We start from the raw sequence: 21,828 nt of genomic DNA on the forward strand, positions 1-21,828 counted from the left end.
GTGGAGGAAGGCATTGGTGTGAGTTGGTGGTCTTGAGCTCGTGGGGCTGTGGAATCATCCTGGGCTGTGGCTCTCTACATCAGCTGCACGATGGACTATGCGGTGAGCTTTTAAAAAATAACTTTCCCAGGACCCTCTTCCAGAGCCCTGGATGTAATTGAGCTGATGGACATCCATATTTTTCAAAGCTCCTTGTTGCTGCTATTGCTGTTCAGTCGCTCAGTTGTGTGTGACTCTTTGTGACCCCATGGACTATAGCCTGCCAGGCTCCCCTGTCCATTGAATTTTCCAGGCAAGAATACTGGACTGGGTTGCCGTTTCCTTCTCAAGGGGATCTTCCCGACCCAGAGATCGGACCCAAGTCTCCTATATTGCAGGTGGATTCTTTACCACTGAGCCACCAGCAGCAGCAATAGCAACAAATACAAGACAGCAATTATCCATTCTTCATAGCTTCCTCCTGCTTGGAAGATCCACTCTTTGGTCCTTTATCTTTTTAAAATTTTTTAAAAAATAATTTTTATTACTTTTTGGCCATACTGTGTGGCATGTGGAATCTTTGTTCTCCAACCAGGAATCCAGCTCACACCCGCTGCAGTATAAGTGCAGAGTCTTAACCACTGGACCACCAGGGAAGCCTTCCTTCGGCCCTTCAGATGACACTTGGTACTCTCAGTACCATGGCAGAGTATCTGTCCTTGATTTAAGTCAGTGTACCCTTTGTCCTCCAAGTCCCCAATTTCTGAAGGGATGTCTTGGGTGCTAAGGATTTAAGTACCTCTTCTTTCTGCCTGTCGTTCTAGTGTCACCCTGATGCGGTTTAGTGGTAGCAGGTACTTGTCATGGTTGAAAGATGGAGAACCATTTGGCTTCTGCTCTTCATTCTCCTACAAGGATTCTGATGTGGTTGTGGTGGTGGCTGTGAGGGGGCAGACATTCTAGAAGGAAACATGCAGGGTTTTCTGTATAGATGCAACTGCAGATAGATATTCCCTGAATTACCATAGGGTGTCTGCAGATACTTGGTAGCTCATCTTTGAGGATCATTTCCAAAAGGTCATTGAGGCTGTTCAGATTGCATCTGCTCTTAAATTTCTCACACAGGCTTGTGCTCCTCAAAGTCCTTTATTCTTGCTTATGACCTTCTATCACTGCCCTGAAGCCCCAGAGGAAATAAATGTGTCCTCACACACCTGTGTACTGAGTTCACATCTCATATGGTCTCCATGCGGGGCATGTGTGCTCAGTTGTGTCCAACTCTTTGCAACCCTGTGGACTGTAACCCTTCAGACTCCTCTGTCCATGGAAATCGCCAGGCAAGAATACTGGAGCGAGTTGCCATTTCTTTCTCCAGGGGATCTTCCTGACCCAGTGATCGAACCCTTGTCTTTGGCCTCTCCTGCATTGGCAGGCGGGTTCTTTACCATCTGAGCCACTGGGAAAGCCCCCGCATATGGTCTCCATGAAAACCTAATGAAAGGGCTGTAGAAAGCAGAGGCAAAGCTCATTAAATTTTCTTGTGACTGTGGCCCCCATAAAGCCCCACTATATAGAGGAACCATGTGAAATCATGGAGCCCTCCCTTCAACCCTCAGGGAATCTGCCATTCCCAAAATATGGCCTATTAAAAAAATAACTTCTAGAGACAATTCCATAAGCTTTCTTGTTAATGTTTACAGCTGTATCAACACCACACAATACTTTTTTTTTTGGTATGTGTATGAACAACAGAATCCATGAATCTAAGTGTGATGAGTACTATGTAATTCTCTAATCGTGAACCTTGTAAGATACAGCGAAGTGTATTGATGGAAGTTTGTTTAGGGTAATGGGTGAGCTATTAATTTTGTAATTGAATCCTTGCTGCTGCTTCTGCTTGTCTTGAAAACCAGCCTGACGTCTTGCAGGGCTTAGTCCTCAGGTCCTTCATTCTGGCGATCTGAATTTTTTCAGTCCTTTGTAGCAGCTGAGAGAGGAAGGGAGATGCTAGGATCCAGCATGGATGGTGCCAGACAATGTGTAGAAAACTTAGTCTACTAGGACCTGAACTGCATCCTGATCCAGGCTGAGGTGGTCGATAGCTGAGATCCACAGGCTAGTTGTTTTATACTCTGTAGGCCTTGGTTACTTCATCTGTGAGCACCTTACTTTCTGGGGCCTGGGAGCTGTTTTGGATAGTCTTTGAAGGTCCTTTGCTCACATGGTAAAGAATCTACCTGCAATGCAGGAGACCCAGCTTCGATCTCTAGGCCAGGAAGATTCCCTGGAGAAGGAAATGGCAACCCACTCCAGTATTCTTGCCTGGGAAATCCCACGTACAGAGGATTTCTGGCAGGCTACCATCCATGGGGTCACAAAGACTCAGATATGACTGAGCGACGGACACACACAAAGGTCCTTTAGATTTCTACAATCTATTTGTAATCTGGATAAAATGTCATAAGTGGTGGAGAAAACAGCCATCAGTAAACAATGAGCTTCCCTAGTTTGTCCTGGTCATTTTTCTCCCAGTCTCGGCCCGTTGGTTGTAGCACACCCCAGACTTACACTGGCAGGAAATAGGGTGGTGGGTGCATTTCAGTTAATGGGCCTTAGTTGGAACATGTTTGGCCGTGGAGGCAGCTACACTCCTATTACCAAGCCTTGGCTTCCTGTCTGTTTTCTTTGGGCTGGGTATGCAATGAAAAAGGAGACAGGAAAATACATCTGGGGGCAAATAAACTAAGGAATTTGTCTTAGGAGGACAGCTTATAGTTGGGAAATTCTAATGCTGGGCTTAACCCTGTCCTGATATATCCCTCCTGTCCTGTACTAAGTGGGTGAGGAGGTGTTCTTGCTACTTGTAGAACTGACCTTCCCATTCTCAAAGGCTCTTAATAATCCACCTTCAAGGTTTATTCTATTATGGATAGTACTCCTAATGCCCTTAATTTTTTCCTGCAAATTCTTATTCTAGTCATCATCTTAAATGGCTCTTCTTTGAATTAGCTTCAGTTACTTAACATTTTACTAAACTGTTGGGGCAACATACTAGGGCTTCACTGGTGCAGAATATGAAATGTATTTCTGTTTAGCCAGTAGGCATAATGTTACTTGTTCACCACAGTCCCACTCTACGGATTTATACTAAACTAATGTTGCATCAAGATTCAGATGTTTTCCTATTAATACCTGCACCAAGGCAATACTATCCTCTTTGCTAAGAATAATTGGATGATTTTTTAAAAGTCTTAGTATCTTGGTTGTATTTCAATTTGCATAGTTCTTTAATATCTAGAATTCCCTTGGATTTTACAGTCAAATAAACTAGAAGAGAGACAAAGCGAGGTTTTTTTTGTTGTTGTTGCTTTAAAATAATGGATTCTCACATTCCCATGGTAACCCAAAGGGTATTTTTCAATTTCTCTTACAGAACCACAGTACTTGATTTAAAATAAAAAAAGCATTCTCTCTGATTAAACATAGTTTATTATACGCTTTCAGGCTTTGGCATATCACAAAATAGCCACATTTCTCTCGAGAATTTGAGTTTCCCTGCCTGTTTTTCTGTTTCCCTCTTAAAGGGATTCTCAGTTTGAGTTTTCATTTTTCAGAAAGGAGACACCATAAGGTACCGTTGTAACATAAAAAAGGAAAAGTTACTTCTGGTCATCACGGAAATGTCTCTTTGACAAATGTGTTTGTCTCTGTCTCTGCCCCAAGTACGGCCCAGTATGTGTTCCATGCACAGATTCAACTTCTACGGGATGTTTCCTCCTTCTTGAAATGAGCAAACACAGTCCCAGACACGGTCACCCTTCCCAGCTTCACCAAGAGGCCAGAGGGGGCGCCCAGAGAGTCCGTCTTGGGCTCTGGTGTCCAGACCTCACCACTGACACTTGACCCTGAGTCACCCCTCTGGACCCCTCAGCTCTCCATTCAGAACCAAGCCAGGGACGCTAACCATGGAATGATGTTTACAAAGCCCTTTGAAATGAAAGACATTATACAGATGCTTCATTATAAAGATCAGTATTGCAAGTTCCTTGGCTTACCCCTCCCTCCCCCCCAGTATGTATGTTCACGTATCTATTTAGCATGGTCAATTGTTCAGCTAATTAATATGCTTTTATTTTATGATTTGCTATTTCCAGGGCACAGACAGAAGCTTGATGACTCTAAACCTAGTTTGTTCTCTGATCGCCTCAGTGATTTAGGGCGCATTCCTCATCCCAGTATGAGAGTAGGTGTCCCGCCTCAGAACCCACGGCCCTCCCTGAACTCTGCACCAAGTCCTTTTAATCCACAAGGACAGAGTCAGATTACAGGTAAGACAGACTCCTAGGTCTCACTTGCGCAGACTCCGGCAGGCTGGGGGTGAGGGGCTTCCAGATGAGACGCGTTCACTTCACAACTCCTGGAGCTGGGAAATGGCTTACGATGAAAGAGATCGACACTTGAAGATATTGACCTTCTTCTTCTTCCTTTTTTTTTTCTTTTTAATAAAAAGCAAATACCAATATTCACTAACTTGGGGATAAAGCTTGGGGGAAGTCTCTTCGGATGCTGTCCTCCATAGTGATGTCAGTCTGAGCAGAGGTGGGATGGTTATACCACGCTCTCTGGGAGAATGTGTGTTGTAAGTTTCTCTGTATTGTGTCCAGGTGGTGTGGGGGATAACATCACACCCTTACTATTAGAAAATTAGTGTTACCGGCTCAGATTTGGGCTTAAGTTTCTTACATGTATAACTATTTCATTAAGTGTGCTTGAAAACTGCCCAGGGCTAACAGGAAGTCTTGATTGGTGGTTACAAGGCAAGACCAAGGAATGGCTCCTTGAGCAGACAGAATCCCCGCCCCCACTCCCCCCCAACCCCCCACCCCTGCCCATTCCCGTTGAGCTCCCGTTCTTCATGCGACATTTCTCTTCATGCATTCCAGTGTGCTTCTTGCTTTACTTTTCTTCTTAAAAATGAACATCAGCATCACATTACAGACTAATCATTCACATTTGGTGCATTAAGACTTCCAACCCTCTCTCTCTTTTTTTTTAATCATATCTGGCTTGGGCAGATCTTACTGGAGGACTAGTCTGATTGCTTTTATGTCATGGTGATGAGAAAGTGTGCCAGTCAGTCAATGCACATCTTTAATTTGCCATCGCAGTATTGAGAGCAGCAAGGAACTCATAAATCATCTAGTTACCATTGTTGGCAGAGGGACCAGATGGGAGGGAAAATGATTCAAAATAAAATGTATGATAAACTTGGATCATTTCAAAGGGTTAGTTTTTGTCTGTAGCAGTTAGGTTTTGAGTGTCCTTAATGGTTTGTAAGCATAATTGTTTATAAACAAAATGACCTGCCTCTCCTTCTCCCCTGCCCATATTAGATATATATCTTCTTGGATATTTACTTATGTTTCTGTGGGTCTATATTAGTCTGAAAATTTGGGTATGCCTGAGTATATATGTTTAATATAATATAGAACTATAAAAATAAAATATCTAAGCACTAAAGAGAAACAGATACCTGTATTAGGGAAGATCCTTAGAACTCTGTGAAGAAGAGTCATGTGTTAGATTTAAATAAATCTCCAAATGTTGAAATGTAGAAGTCAGGTTAGTGTGTTCACTAGACATGGGTCCTTCATAAAAATGCCAGGGTGAAATTCACACTAACTTGTGAATTTGAAGCTTGTGGCTATAGGTACTGATGCATTTAAAGTAGTGGACTTTTTAATTTTTTATTGATGTATACTTGATTTACAGTAGTATATTAGTTTCAGATGTATAACATAGTGATTTAAAAATTTTATAGATTATACTCTGTTTATAGTTATTATAAAATATTGGCTGTATGTGCTGTGATGTACAATATATCCTCATAGCTTATTTTTTATATGCAGTAGTTAGTTTAAGTGGTGGATCTTATATTAGTGATTAAGGGTCATAATAGCTGTCCTTTTGTCTTTATAATAATCTTTGATTCTGTGTGTGTGTGTGTGTGTGTAGAACCATATGTACACATATATAAATGTGTTTATAAGTGATTTGGAAGGACTATGATGGCTAGTATGATATATATAAGAAAAATATATGTTCTATGATTTGGCAATCCCTGGGTTCTTTAAATGTGTGATTTTTGTATTCTGATCCTTGGTAGTGGTTTAGTTGCTAAACCACTCTCGTGACCCCATTGACTGTAGCCCACCAGGTTCTTTTGTCCATGGGATTTTCCAAAGAAGAATACTGCATTGGGTTGCCATTTCCTTCTCTAGGGGGTTTTCCCAACCCTGGGATCGAACCTGTGTCTCCTGCATTGCAGGTAGACTCTTTACCACTAAGCCATCAGGGAAGCCCAATTTGATCCTTAACTGTTTACTAATTATATTTTGCTGATGACTGATGCGTTTAAAATGGCCTTTGGAACTTGTGTGTTGCTAGATTCTTTAAAGAAGAATCTATTCTCTTAATAGTGATCATGGTTGTAGAGTCACTATGAGTTCTCCCACTTCTCAGCATAAAAGGCAAGTTGAACTCCCGGAAGAGTGACATGAAATTAGGAATTATAAACTGAGGAAGTCCTAAGCCTTCAGTGTTTCATGTTAGTGTCTCTTGCAGTTCCTGGGGCTCAGGGTCCTAGCCATGCAGTGGGCTGGCTTCTTTGTAGCGCTGGTCTGACCTGTCACTGTCGAGGTCTTAAATGACTGTCATCCTGCCTGAGGGCCCAGGGCCTCCCCCTGGTTTCCTGAGGAAGTTGCTTCCTCTGTACCTCTTTTTTTTTTAATCTTTCATACATCTGTTGCCTGTCTCTGGGTGCTAGGAAACACCTAGTCTGTCAAAAATATCCACTTCTTTTGATTCAGACTGTGGTGATAACGGTGGTGATAACTATGTCAGGAGATGTTGCTCACACTTCCCATTTAGGTCCCCACAGAACACTGAGCAGAGTTCCCTGTGCTATATAGTAGGTTCTCCTTAGTCATCTGTTTTATTCACATATGTTTAAGAACTCACTTTGGCTGCTGTGTGAAGCACGGGTCCTAAGGGGGCAGGGGCAGGGTCATCATTCAGGAAACGGCAGCAGGAGCCTGGAAGGAAATTAAGACGGGTTGCACTTCTCTTTCTTCAGAACTCAGACCAAATGCTGGCACCTCTGTCAGGCCTCTCTTTCAACCTACCCAAGTCAAGTCCAATGCTCCATGCCACCGTTGGACATGGTGACAATTCTTTGTGTACATGTCCATCTCCTCCATCAGACTTTGAATTTTCCAAGTCCAGGGCCATGTTTTACTGATCTCTGTGTCTCCACTGTCTTTGGTGGTGCCCGCTGCTTGGCGACTTTAGGTTTGGTGAAGAATGAATGAGCAGATGTTTGACTTCTTCTTCAGGAAGGGTGACCTGTTACTATTCTGGCCCAAATCTTTTTTCTAGTACCTATTTGAGTGGATTGCTATTAGCTGCTGCGTACTGACAGTACTGCTGTGACTACTGTATATGGTGTAGCAGGCATTTCTCACAACCGGTCTATGAAATAGGTGATGATGTGAAAACTGAGGGTCTGAGAGGCTAAATAACTTGCTCAAAGTCCCACTTACACTCTAGTGAGTCGTTAATACAGGAATTAGGGCAAGATCCACATGGCTGGAGGGTCCTACGCACTCAACCTCCAGCATCTTTGGGAGGCTGAAGTGAGCTTCTCTCCTGTCCCTGTTTCCTCCCATTTCAGGCTTTCATTTGTTTAGCTCTTTACCATTTACAGACTAGTTTTACACAAAGTTCTTACTGAAGCCTTAAAGCAGTTGTGAAAAGTATGTATTTTGCAGGTAGAGGGAAAGGACTCTTCAAGAAATGTGTTGCTCTAGGCTTCTGAAGCTAGTTTAGTTGACTTTGAGTTTCAGACTCTTAGTGGGCAACCAGCCTCGTGGCCATTGAGTTGGGCAGGTTGCTGACAATCTGACACGTGTCCTAAGGGACCAACGTCTTTTTCTTTCCCCCTCGGATATTTTTAGGACCCTCAGGGACAAAATGTTCATAAAAATGATGCATTAGGAGTATCTGAGTTATGTTTTAAAAGGCAGCATAATTGTTTTTGATAGTTAATGGACAGTTATGTATGAACCTATGCTCAAGGTAACCTTTTTAGGGGTATCTTGAAAAAAACGACCTGGCAGGCATCATGTAGAATGATGTGGTCCTATTGACGGTTACCTTGACTGAAGTGAAGTCGTTTCTGCCCAACTTCAGTCTGATGCTGTGTTCCCCTCCTTGGCAAACACACTCCTTTAAGCATTAAGAGGATCCAAGAAATAGAGACACAGATGAAGTGAACAAACGTATGGATACCAAGGCGGAAAGATGGGGATGGGACGGATTGGGAGATTGGGATTGATGTCTATACACTCCCGGTGCTATGGGTAAAATAGATGACTCATGAGAACCTGCTGTAGAGCAAAGGGAGGTCTACTCGGTGCTCTGTGGTGGCCTAGAGGGAAGGAAATCCAAAAAAGAGGGGATAGGTGTATATGTAGCACTGACTCACTTTGTTGTACAACAGAAACTAACACAACATTGTAAATCAACTATACTCCAATAAAAGTTGAAGTAAAATAAATTATATTAATAAAAAAATGGAGGGTCCCCACCAGCTGGGTTTTGCCTGTGTTGCTATTTGGCTGTCTTAGCCCTCAGTCTGCTGGGCTTGCGCTGAAACCTTCATTAGCAAAGCCTTTTAGACACAGGCAAGCGCAGCGTCCTGTTCGAGTGCCCAGTGACCCTGCTATTCTTTAATGTGAAAGGAGTTGGAGGTGAAGTGGGTGGGGCTGCAGTGGCTGTGGCTCCAAGTGTGAGGAAGATGAACCCGTGAGGGGCACAGTGACTGTAACCGAGCAGGAAGCATGACTGCGGGTGAGAAGAACTGTAGGATGTGGGGAGTGGGAGGCCACTGAGGTCTCTCCTGCTTTTCGACCGCTGTGGTCCTACTCATCTAGAGGCATCTTTTGTCTTAAGGAACTGAAATCACCACACTCAAGACAGGTGGTTGGAAGTACCGTTCTTTCACTTGGGTGGCGCTGAGTTTTCATCTCTAAGGTTACCGCAGAGTCTTGTCCTGCCTCCTTCCTTTGAGATCTTGTGGGCAGAAAAGCCAGGAAAACTTGCTGCGACCGCACACATGTGTGAGCAGGAAAGCTCTTTAGAGGAGGTTGCCCGTTACAATTGTCATGAAGAAACAGCATAAGTCCTGTGAGGGAACACGAGTTCAAATCTCTTTTCCTGATAAGGAAAAGTGGAGTTCAGGTCCGGCTTGTGCTGGCTTTGAAGGATAAGGCTCAGTGTGACCCTGTGAGGGGCTGGCCATCAATGTGTCATGTTATCCCCACAGCTGTTGACATCATCTATAGATGAGCTGCTTAAAGGTCTCTGGATTTCTGTTGGTTGCAATTCCCTTTTTAAATGAAGATGCTCTGGCTTTATTATGCTTTTACAAAAAGATGAGAGGCGTAATGTTCCAAGAAAAATCAAGCTTTTAAGTTCCAGAATCTTGTCATCGTAATTTCCTCCTGTCTGGAATACATGATGCTCAGTTAATATCTAGCTGTGATAAGGAGAATCCATCTCCTTGATAATGCCTTACTCTCTCCTTCCCCAAGACTGTTCCATCTCTAGCCTGACTTCAGGATTGTGCCTAGAGGAAGTCTGGGTTTCTTTCTCTCCTTTGTTCCCAAAGCATCATCTTTCTCTTTTTAGCTTGAGCTTTACATATATGTCTATATGTGTACATACATGTATTCATGTCTTCCCCTGTTACTTGCCTAGGGACCCTTCTTTCCCCTTTTTGCCTTTTGCAATGGATTCTGGGCAGAATGGTCAGAACAGGAGTCTAATAATGACATATTCAACCTCCTAGACTGACCCAGGAGAGGGGCAAGTCAGGTATGCAGTTGGATATAGTGGACACTCTGATGGTGTGTTTTGATGTTGAATTGTGGATGGGTACCCAGGGCTTCAAACAGAGTCAGAGTATATTGTACTATGTATATTAATAGCAACAACATCATATTACAGAGGTTATCAGTTTGAAAAGTATTGTCATTCCATTCTTTTTTATTTTAATATATGCAGAAGTATTCCAGGAATAAAATTGTATGGCACCATTCCCAGTAAAGCCCATCAGATTCTTTCCAGGGATTTGTTTATTTTGATAAGGACTTGCTTTTTTAGCTTTTTGAAAACAGTTGGCTGTAACAGTCTTTAAAGGACAGATTTCACAGCAGAGTCACTATTATGAACCTTCTTTAACACATAAGAAAACTGAGGTATCAAGAGGTTCTGGAACTCTCACGGCTGAAATTATAAGTCAGTATCCTGGGAAGGTGAAGTCTGACAGGCGGTTTTAGGTAGGGAGGATGTGGGGAAAAGGTTAGGAAAATAATACACCTTTGGGGCTGTCAGCAGGGTGAGTGGGCGGGGAAGGGAAAATGACTTTGAGCATCACTGAGGACCCAAGTAAGGACAGAGATACAGGGAAGAGCCAGTCAGCAAAGTTATGTGATTGTCTCCCGCAGGGTTTACAGTTTGTGAATAGAAGTGGGCTCTGCCGTGGTGGATGGTCAGTGGGAATGGCAGTTTCTCGTGGAACTCTGTAGGATTTGGTGCAAGTCAGGGAGACAAGAAAGATGTGAAGCCACTTGCCAATGTCTGGGAATGTTTTGGAGGTTGGTAGGTTAGAGTAAAGACAGAAGAATTTCTGAAGAGGATTTGGCTTATCTTGCATCCCAGGGGAGAGGTTAGGAGGAAGGATGGGGAGAAAACCTAGCTTCAGTTCAGGTGGGAAGTACATGTCCCACAGAGAGGCTGAGGGTAAGTGGGAGCTCTTGGCTGTCCCTTAACCTTTCCTCCTGTGACAGATGGAGGTCCCACAGCTTGCTCTGTCTCCTCCAGGGTTCTGGGCTGACCCCACCTCAAGAAAACACAACTCTCTAGCGCTGTCTTATCTGGGGGTGGGGGTTCACGTGTGCTCTGTTAATACATCCCAGGACTGTGTTGGCTTTTTGTCAAACCCCATCACACTGTGGTTTGCAGGCCATGAGAAAGGCTTGCTGCTTTGAAGGCAGCCTTCCTCCGGCCTGCCTGGGAGTTGACCAACTGCAGGATTGCACTTTTGTTCTTTGCCAGTTTCACCGTGTCCCTTTCACCTCCTCTTTCCATCTTGTAGAGTTATTTATAGCTCTGATTCTTCATCCACTATGTTGACTCTTCCTCCCAATTTCATCTCATCTTGAAGCTTAGGAAAGTTGCTTTTCATCTTTCAAGACTTTGCTAAAGATGCTGAATGTAACTAGGATTGTCATGCCTTCGAATATACCACTGTGTTTCTCTTTCAAAACTGACCATGACCCATGTCAATGATCACTTTCTGGTGGGCCTTTTAAGTACCTGTACATCCCATTAGAGGTAAGGTATGTATCTTGCTGAGGTCAAGATGCACAGCAGACAGAGGGCCTTTCCCTTAACCTATTGCTCAAGTAATCCTGGGAAACAAGTTTTTAGTGAACCCATCCCACTTTCTGATACTCACTTTGGGGATCAAGTGTGAAGTGTTGATTGTACACAGGCTGTCAAAAGTGACTCCAGTGTTTTCAGTGGGCTGCAAGCAATGATTCCAAAATGCTAGTTGCAATTTAGATTTTACCAATAGCAATGCCATCTCCAGAAAAGGTAGATGGGGTGAAATAATGTAAAAGTACTATTATGTAGTAAACTTTAAAGGCATTATCTTCAAATAATTTAATAACTGTCATATGGACAAGGAATCCCAGGTAGTGAACCTAAGGTTAGGAGTGAACAGAGTTCCAGGAAGACATGCTTTCCTTAATATAAAGAACTTTGCAGACCCTGCTCTGTCACATAGAAGCCCTTTTCTGCCAGTCTCCATACATTCTTACAATATTGTTGGGGCATAGTTCATCTTGGAACAGACACTTGAATTCATTTAAAGCAGTAGGTTGATTTCTCTTATCTCCTCACCTGTCTTGGGCTTTCATTTCCTCTTAAGCATGTTTGTTCTGCTTGTTCTATTTGGAGATCGTTCTTCTTGATAGGGAAGATTAAATCAAGTAGTGTTGGGTAATTTTCCTTTCTAACTGTCATCTGTAAAAATCATGCCCATTGTTCTCCAACTCTGGCGTCTGTTAGCATCTCCTGGGGAACTTGTTACAGGTACAGAGGCCCAGGCTTTATCCCTGAACCAGAAGGTACGAGGTGGAGCCTGTCCAGATTGCAGCTGCAGGTCCCAGGCCCTTGATCTGGGACTCACCTCTCCCATCCAGAGCCAACCTGCTCCAGCCCAGACCTCTCAGGGGCTCATCCCTCTGGTCGGGCCACGTGCAGAGGCAGCTGTGTGCCTCCAGCTGCTTCCTGGTTCCCTGGGTGCAGCTCCTGAACTCCACTCTGGCCTCCATTTGAGCTGCCATTTTCCCTACACGCCCTAGGCGTATGCAGTCCTAGGCTGGACTTCTGCCCTGTTTCTATTGTGATGTTGTCAGAGGAAGGTTTAAAAAGATGCGTATCTGATGATGTCACCCTGTACTTAAAAACACCCCCAGGACCTTCCATTGCTCTTAGTGTAAAGACCAACCAACACCTCTTGCGTGGTACGACAGGTTCTGCATAGCCTGGGTCCTTACTGCCAGTTTTCCACCCTCTTCTCACACTGTTTTGAACCTTTTGTCAGTCATCCAACCACACTGGGTTTCTCACCTCTTAAAAAAAAAAAAAAGTTCTACCTCTGTCTCCGGAACTCGGTATATGCTGTTCGCTTAGCCTGCAGCCCTTTTAACCCCACCTGAGTATCCTCTGGACTTCTTCTTGCCCTTCAGTTCTTGGCTTAATCATTGCATCATTAGAGAAGGCTTTCCTGACCCCCAGGCATGGCTGGAGTCCCTCATGGTACAGTCTTACAATGCCAAGGACATCTCCTTTTTAGTACTTTATCAGTTATATGATTAGTTGATTAATGTCAGTCTCTCCCACCAAATTGTAAACTCTATTGAGGGCATGCAGACTCTTTATTCACCATTCATGTCTTTAGAACCTAGCAGAGTACCAGAGTAGGCACTCAATAAATTTTTTATGAATGAATGAATGAATGAGTGATGGGAGACAGTTCTTAGAACCACAGATAATAGCATCATCCATCTGACAAAAGGACTCACCATGCCTGGGGACCTTCTATGACACCCCAACTGCTATAAGCTCAGCCCTTGGATGTTAATAGCCTGAATTGAACTTGAATTTACTGCATTCACTTCAATACTGTGATTTGAACTAAGGTCACTTCCCCTGGCCAACACCACATCCCTGTTATTTCTCAGATTCTGGTCCTACCTATTTGTGACTAGTTCCCTTTCCTCTATTTTCTTTACACTGAGGCCCTAGATATGCTGAGGCTGAGACCAGGTTAGCTATGACATATGGTATACCCTCTTGTTTCTTCTATTAGACTTTTCTTTTAAGTAAGGAAATTCCCTCATTTTCTGTAGGACAGTGATGAGTTCCTTCCAGCCCCAAATTGGTGACACTGAAAAGATATTTCTTTTTACCTCATCTTAGCTTCCTTCCGGTTTTTCTTTTAATATTTTGTTAGGGGTTGTGATGTCTTAGACTGTATCATTTCTCATTCTCTCTTCCACTATTGTCTCCTAAGATTCATGGAGATTCACAGAGTCCCTCTCCCACTGTTTGTATTAACTTCTTGTGCCTGGTGTACCCTGTGTGGCATCTGGTTTTATCCAAACAGATTGCTGCTTTTTTGGTCAAATTTCAGTCTTCTTTTTTTTTTTTAATTGATGTGTAGTGGTTTTACAATGTTGTGTTAGTTTCTACCGTACAGCAAAGTGAATCGGCTATACATATGTCTCCTCTTTTTTGGATAGCCTTCCCATTTAGGTCACCATCAGAGCATTGAGTGGAGTTTCAAATTTCAGTCTTAAGCTCTGTGAATCGGTTGGGTTGGTCTTCTGCCAAGTGATTCTGGCCACCTTGGCCAGTTGGAGAGAACCCCGACTGGGGACAAGAGGGAGGTCAAAATCCTGCTTTTGAGGTCTTCTTTGCTGACATGGGTCACAGGCTGTGTGATGAGAAGCACCATGAGTGTCAGCCCCCCTCTCACAGCCACCCCAGGTCAGCTCAGCAGGGCTTCAGTCATTTCTGGTGCAGCTACCATCTCCAGAAAGGACTGAGTGTAGTAGGGTACCCAGTTTTTCAAGTGGTTAGAATCACAGCATTTTATCTCCGGAAAACATCTTAGAGACCATCCATTCTCATGTTGCACCTGACAGCAGCGACTCTCAGAGACGGTGAATCATTGGTGTTTGTTCGCACAGTTAGTGCCAGAGCCCCCCATCCAGGATTCCTCTTGCAACCCAAGAAGCCTGTTTCTGGACCATGTTTCTTCTTGGTCAAGTGAACCAGGAGTGAGTGGGAAAGCACATTCTAAATGTCCACTTAGTTATTAGCAGGGTTATTAGAGAAGACGTAGAACTTAACATTTAGCATTTAGTATAAATGTTAGGAAATGGGAATGAACAGACGTGTGAATGAATGAATATAAATGAACGCGTATATTTGTATTATGAATGATAGTAATATGACAGAAATAGTCTAGGATAGGAAATTGTAAATCTGCCTCCCTCCGTTGAGATTATTGACTTTGACCCTGGTTGCAACGGAGAGGCAAAATCTTCAGGAGAACTGTCTATGCAGTTCATGTTAAATACCCCAGTTTTCTGAAGAAATATTTGGGGTTTTTCCAGCCTGAGTTGAGTGCTGTTTAGGGGGAAGTGGGTAGAGGAGAAAGGGTGGGAATATGATGCTCTTCAAATGTGATGCTCCCCAAATATAGCAGGTGCTCCCTGAGGGCTCATGGCTTGGGCAGAAACCGCTGGCCACTGTCCTGCCACGTCACCCAGCAGCCCTCTGGCAGCACAAACAGGAAGGAACCACTGGTGGGCTGGTTTGGGCTTGGTCGCATTGGCTAGTTTCCTCCCATCTCTGCGTGAAGTTGAACACCGTATCCAAGGTGTGCCCTCTTGTGAGCAGTTCTTAGGAAGCGGTCTTCCTTTCACACCTGTAGGTGTCTAACCAGAGTATTTACCAAAGGGGACCTGTTAACAGCAACTCCTGAGTTTCCATATGTACCTTTCCTTGGGCTTTTTTTTTTCTTTTCTGAATTTGTTTTATTTTTTGGCTCTGTGGCATGCAGGATCTCTGTTCCTCAACCGGAGATGGAATTCTCATCCCTTGCAGTGGAAGCGCAGAGCCCCAGTCACTAGATCCCAGGGAGCTCCCTCCTTGGGCTTTTCTAAAGCTCTCTTCCCACTCTCCTCTCCCCACTTTATCTTATTCATTAAGAAAAGGCTTCTACCTGTTCTCCTAGAGTCACTTGTCTTTCCTCTGGTGCTTTTTTAATTGACCTACAGTGCTTTTTTTTTTTTTTTTTATCTAACCATCTGCCTCCCCCTTCTTCTCTTATTATGACCCTAAGTGTTCAGAGTTCAAGTGTGTAGACATGAAATGTAGTTTCTCAGTCATTTGAAAAGTCTGGGTACTCTTAGATTCCATGACTCTTTACAAATCATTTCAGGAAATGCATGACCCTGCTTCATTTTCCCCACACCCATTATTAAATTTCAGAAACTATGGTCTAACTCAAAGGAGAGATCTTGCTTTTCTCACACCCACGGTTTAAATAAATGCCTGTCTCCATTTCTACCTGATACAGAGACCACATGAGACGCATGAACCGCTTCTCCCCCTGGTAGCATCAATTTCTGAGCATCTCCTGGGGATGTTTTCTTCTGTACTTTTATGTTCTAAGGCCTGTAGGATGTAAGGCAGATATGCCCAATCTCCAGGTAACCTAAGCCAAAGGAGCACCACCCTAGGAGATCTTATAATAGCCACACTGATATCAGTGCACCGTGGTTCATGTCTATCTTTAGAGCTTTTTAAAAAACACAGGTGCATGCTTTGACAGTTTTGAATTACTTGTCATTTTATATCTGTTAGTCTTACTCTCCCCACCTGCTTGTGTAAGCTTTTGCACAGCAAGAAATGTCTTTGGGTTTTTTTTTTTTTTTATCTATTCCTTAGACCATCTCACTGCTGTGTAGGTATACAGAAGCTGTTCATGACAAGAAAAGTGGATAGTTTGCTGACTCACCAGAATACCATGTAAAAACTTCTCTCCCCACCCCATCCCGAAAGCCCTGTTAAGGGTGGCAGTTATGACCATTGTTACTTTGGAGGTGAGAAAGAGACAGCTAAATAAGAACCTTGTGCTCAACTTACTGAGTTGGCAGAGAAAGTGCAAAGTGTTGGGAGAGAAAGTGCAAAGTGTATGCAGGTCCTTGGATTTTGGTGTCTTTTTATTTATCTACTTGTCTTGTTTTTTATATCTTCACTTTTTATTTAATTACTTTTGGCTGTGCTCCGAGGCGTGTAGGGTCTTAGTTCCCCAACCAGGGATCGAACCTGTGCTCCCTGCAATGGAAGCAGAGTCTTAACCACTGGACCACTTGGAAAGTCCCATCTTTTTTTTCTTTTTTAATTGAAATTTTTTATATAATTTTTAAAGCTTACTTTCTGTTTACAGTTATCACAGAATATTGTCTGTATTCCCCCATGTGGTACAAAGCATCCTTGAGCCTGTCTTATACCCAATAGTTTGTGCCTCTCTGGTGTCTTTTTAAAGTTCGTCCAATATGTTGCTTCAACTAGAACAAACGCGGAAGGGATTCCTTTTGTCAGGTGACATGACTGGCTCCTTTTTATTTACCCGGCACTCTTCGCAGATAGACTTGGTCTGCTGTCACAGAGGAGACCACAATTTCTTCTGAAAGTGTGCAGCTGCAGATCTGAGGTGTCCGATAAGCCTGACCTCAGAAGCTGGGGGTAGTTGAGAGTGTGCTCCCCAGTTAGACGGGGGGCTCCTTTCTCCTCGGTCATCCCCAGTGCCTCCAGGAGCTCAGCCCTAGGTCTCCTCTGCCATTTTGTCATCGTGATTAGTCACATCCTGCTGTGAGCACGGCTGCCCATCGTATAAGGAAGACCTGATTTTCTCTCTCAAAGTTTATGTTATAGGTCAAACTTGATTATGGCCTCTCTTTAAGCACCATCCCTCTCCACACACACCTTTTAGGTGATAGGAGAGAAGCTTGGGGAAAAATAGGGGTGGAGTCCTATTAAAATGCTCATGTGTTATTTCATATTTCAGGTTTCTCAAGCACGAAAGGGTATGTGCCCATAAAAAAATCAGCACCCAAGGTCTAGTTTTTCAGTGATTATAAAAACTTCTGTCAATGCTTTGAATGTCCAGAATATAGTAATAAAAATAATATTGAGGCTGTTTCTGTAGATTGCCATAGAAAAGTACTGAATTACTGTTCTTAAAGCACCCTAAAACTAAAGTGCAACAGTAGTTTTCATGTCTTTTGAAAATCTCTATGAAATAGAGTTCAATTATTTTCTGAAAACTCATGGGTGCTCATAGGTAATTTCAGATCACCTAGGATGTGATACCAAGACAGTGATTGGTACCTTGAGCCTCTGAGACCCCCTAAATCAAGGATATTCTTATTTGTGTTGGATTGGAAGGACAAGGTACTTCCTTCCATGTGTCTGTAGACTTGACAAGATTTTTAGTGTAACTCTGAATGGAGTAGAGGGAAGGAATGCATTATACTAGCCCTGTGGGGCCCAAGGTAGATGAAGATCATTTCTTGTTTGTTAATGATTAATTAGTAGCTTTGTCTCAGACCTAGGTCCTACAGTCATTTTTCCCTATTAGTAACCTTAGGATTGATGCCTAAAAAAATCTGTCACCTTCTCTGAGTCATACAAGTTCAGAGTCAATCTCAGAAGTCTCAGGTTTCTTCAGGAAGTTGAGTTCAGAAATCATTGGTGAGATCAGGTTAAGGTGACTTTTCTCTATTGTCAGCCTTAATAATTGTCCACAACAAAGCAAATATGCTGTAATCATATATTTATAAGATTATATTTTCTTAGTGGTTGGGCATTTAGGAAGTCAAGATCTTTTATAGCCATTTTTTCCCACACTAACAGTTTGAAAAAAGTTGAAGCATACAGTATTAGAAAAGACACTAAACAGGTTAGGATTTCTTGGTTTGGGAGAAGCTAGCACGAAGAAGTAAAGTGACTCAGGTTAAATGATTGTAAAGGCTATTGAAGCGACCTGATATAGTCTCAGATATAGTCTCCAAATAGCAGACTTCAGAACTGCAGGAAGCTTTCTAAAAATGGCCTTTTGCTAGAATAAGAGGTTATGGGCTGGAAACATAAATACAGAATGAAGGCTCAGTAAAGGAGATGCTTTAATAGTGGTGAACATTTACTGGGTTCTTTCCATGTGCTAAGCTCTTTCCTACATGACCTCATTTAATCTTTAAAACAACTTTAGGAGGGAGGTCTTCTTATTTATCCCCATTATACACATTAGAAACCTTGAAGTCAGATAGGTTATATAATTTGTCGGAGATCCCACAGGCCAGACATGGGAGAGCTGGGGTTGATGAGGCCTCATTCACAGGGTATTAGAGAAAGACAGGGGTATTTGGAGACCAATCCTTTTTTTTTTTTTTTAAGATTGCAGTTCCTTTTCAAAAGTCCTTAGACTAGATCTAGTTAGCCCCATATGGCGGTTCTTGTGTTTTGTTTTTCTTTAGTAACTCTCCTTGTTGTTGTTCAGTTGCCAAGCTGTGTCCTATTCTCCTTAAGTAGGTCTTATCATAGAATCTTAGGATGGTGACCTTGAAAGAAAGATTGGCCAGCCTGCAGCCTGTTCTCTGAGAGACAGAAAGCAAAGAGAGATCTTCTTGCTTGTTTAGGGATAAGTGAGAAGTTCCTTTTGCTAACACTGGGAATCTTCAGAAAGGCCCTCTACTCAAAGGACAGTGATCCTTTGATAGTTCGAGTGTGTATTCCAGCAGTCAGGAAGTGTATATCAAAGCTAAATCCTCATTTGATACAAGTTCTTTTATAGCCTAAGGGGAAGTTAGAGAAAGACTACTTACTACTTCTTTATAAAGTCCCATTATTCACTCCAACTACCTCAGGAGGTTCGTGCAGTAGTTGTTTCTTGAGCACCTACTATGTGCCAGGCATTATATTGAATTGTGATGAGTCTGATCTAGAACATCTTTAAGACTAACAGTAGACAACCCAGCCACGCTAGATAATTTAGAGTCAGATTTTTTTTTTTAAGATTTTTTGATGTGGACCATTTTTATAGTCTTTATTGAATTTGTTACAGTATTTATTCTGTTTTATGTTTCGGTTTTTTTGGCCTCTAGAGTCAGATTTTTAATATTTTTGAATAATGGTGATTAGCCATTCGCTCTATGTTATTTAATCGTTATGATGCTCTCTGAGACTGTATTATCATACCCATTTTACAGATGAGGAAATTAAAACTCAGCCACATTAAGAAACACACCCCATGTCACACAGCAGGGCCTTGGCCATGTGACGTGAGCTCCCACAGAGTATAATGATCATTTTCATATAGTACTTTAGAGTTATCAAAAGGCTTTTCTTGTGTTATTTCATTTAATTCTGTAAACAAAAATGATAGTAGTTATAATTATACTCATTTTACAGATAGCAATGATCATTTCTATTTATTGTATACTTTGTATGTGCCAAGAGTGGCAGACAGCCTACTAGATAAGGCCTAGTTCGTGTAAGTGCTCACAGCGCCCTAACAAGCATCCTGACTCCCATTTTCCAGGTGAGCCACTGAGGCCCTCAGAGTCTAAGTGACTTGCTCAACAAAGTGGGGAGCTGTGATTCAAGCCCAAACTTGTCTGTCCAACTGGCACACATGAACTCTTGGCTGTGTTCACTTTACCATGCTGTGCTGCCTCACTTTCTAAGTGAGGAAACTGAGGTTCAGAGAGTTAGCTAGTACAGCAGGTATCCAGCTCACACACAGCAGAGCTGGGACCCCAACTCAGATCCTCTCATCAGAAAGGCCCCTTGTCTCCCCTTGTACTGAGCTGCCTCTCAGCTTTAGGAGAAATGCAAAGCTGTATCTTCCATTCAAGCTAAGTCCCCTGATTCCTTTGTGACATGTCTAAACATCAGTGATTTTAGTCAGTTTTTAGATTTCTTTGTATTTCCCCCCACTTTTGGGCAGAGAGCCCTATACTGCTGGTAACGTGCTACAGTATGGGAGTGGAGATACAGATGAAACTGCTTGCTCAGAAAGCCGTCTGGTGATGTTAGATTATTTGAGTCCCGTGTGCCCTGCTCATTTTGCTGTGTGGTTCTTATCCTTTGTATCTATTAAAAATGGTGCTTGAGGGAAGGCCTTGTCTTTGTGAGACTGCTTTCTGATGTTGTAAGGAATGCATCTTTTTCCATCTGAAGATCATTTACCATTTATCTGAATAGTGAATGACATTAATGGTTAAATCAAGGCAGTATATCTGTATCAGATATATAACAAGGATCAGGTTTGAAATGTTGCCGATCTATTACAATCTCAGCCTTGAACATTTTAAAGCACAAAATTTCATTACTTGAATGATTAAATATCCGTCCAATTTCTGAAGGAAACGTCTCTATGAACCATTTACAATACTATACTTTTATTCAAATTGCAAACTCAGGTAAATGTTCCTTAAAACAGAATTGGATGAAATTTTTCTATATGTCTGTTGATACAGTAAACATCTGATAAATATCCAGATGTATTTAATTATTTTGAGTCAAGAAAAGTATGTCTCATTTAGATAGTCCTTAAATAAATTGTTTCTAAATTGAACAAATAAACAAGAAATAGCTGAAACTAAATGGCTTTGTACAGAAAAACTGAGAGGCTTCAAAGGAGGAATGATCTCAGAAAAAAACCCACATCTTGTTATCCACTTTTTCTTTGTAGACATAAACCTGAATTGACTCAAATATATTTATCGTTTTCAAAAATCGAGCTTTTCATTTTCAGAGGCTGATAGGTGATATGGGAATAATTTAAAAATTAAACCTATTCTAAATGGATTAGCTCCAATTCAGGTGTGTTTTAATCATGAAACAATTCCTGTGTCACCAAAAGTTTTTTAAAAGGCAAGAATTAATATCACTGAGTATCTCCTGTGCTAGCCCTCTCTGCATAGTTTTCTCATGCAATTTCCACATCTCTGTGATTCAGATATTATTACTTCCCATCCCCTTTTACAGATGAGGAAACTGAGGTTCTGAGTCGCTGAGTGATTAACCCAACATCACACAGCTTAGAAATATAAGTCTCAGAACTTGAACCTAATTCGACGTGTTCCAAAATCCATGGCTATTCTAATATACAAAGCTGTTTTGAGAACAGCCTGGCGTATTGGAATTTTTTAAAATTAAGAAAAAGTGAACTTCGCAAAAAAAAAAAAATGTTAAGAGAAATTAGCTTATGATTCTGTGTGTATCTCCAAGAAACTGTTAGAGGTACATTGAAAGATATTACTAATTCTCAGCGGTTCACTCTAACCAGTTGGTTGCCCATTATTTTTATTATTGTAGTGACTGTAGGTAACTCCAGGCCACATTCCAAACATGTGACATCGTTTAAACAGATTCCAATAGGATTAAAGACATTTCCCTGTTGTGTTTTAGGTCTTTTTCTTCCTGTCAGAAACTCATGTGCTTTACATCGAATCTAAATGGTGATAAAGCTTTTCTGTCCTTGGTTAGTTTTGAAATTAAGTTTTGTTTTTTTCTTAAAGGTTGTTTTCTGGGGTAGCTTTAGCATCAGAATAACATAACTGTGCATGCTCACAT

At 42.1% G+C, this 21,828-nt stretch overlaps 1 protein-coding gene across 4 annotated transcripts in view; it reads left to right on the forward strand.

Moving 5' to 3' along the window:
• The window catches only part of RUNX2 (RUNX family transcription factor 2), a 231,232-nt gene that overhangs the window by 168,999 nt on the left and 40,405 nt on the right, over window positions 1-21,828 (forward strand). For all 4 annotated transcript variants that reach the window (XM_081519008.1, XM_081519006.1, XM_081519007.1 and 1 more), the window contains one exon: window positions 4,134-4,307. In XM_081519008.1, coding sequence (XP_081375134.1) covers window positions 4,134-4,307 — 174 coding nt within the window. The remainder of the gene's footprint in view (window positions 1-4,133; window positions 4,308-21,828) is intronic.

Source organism: Giraffa tippelskirchi, chromosome 8, assembly GCF_054371585.1.
Source record: "Giraffa tippelskirchi isolate mGirTip1 chromosome 8, T2T-mGirTip1v1.2.pri, whole genome shotgun sequence".
Classification (NCBI taxonomy): Eukaryota; Metazoa; Chordata; class Mammalia; order Artiodactyla; family Giraffidae; genus Giraffa; species Giraffa tippelskirchi.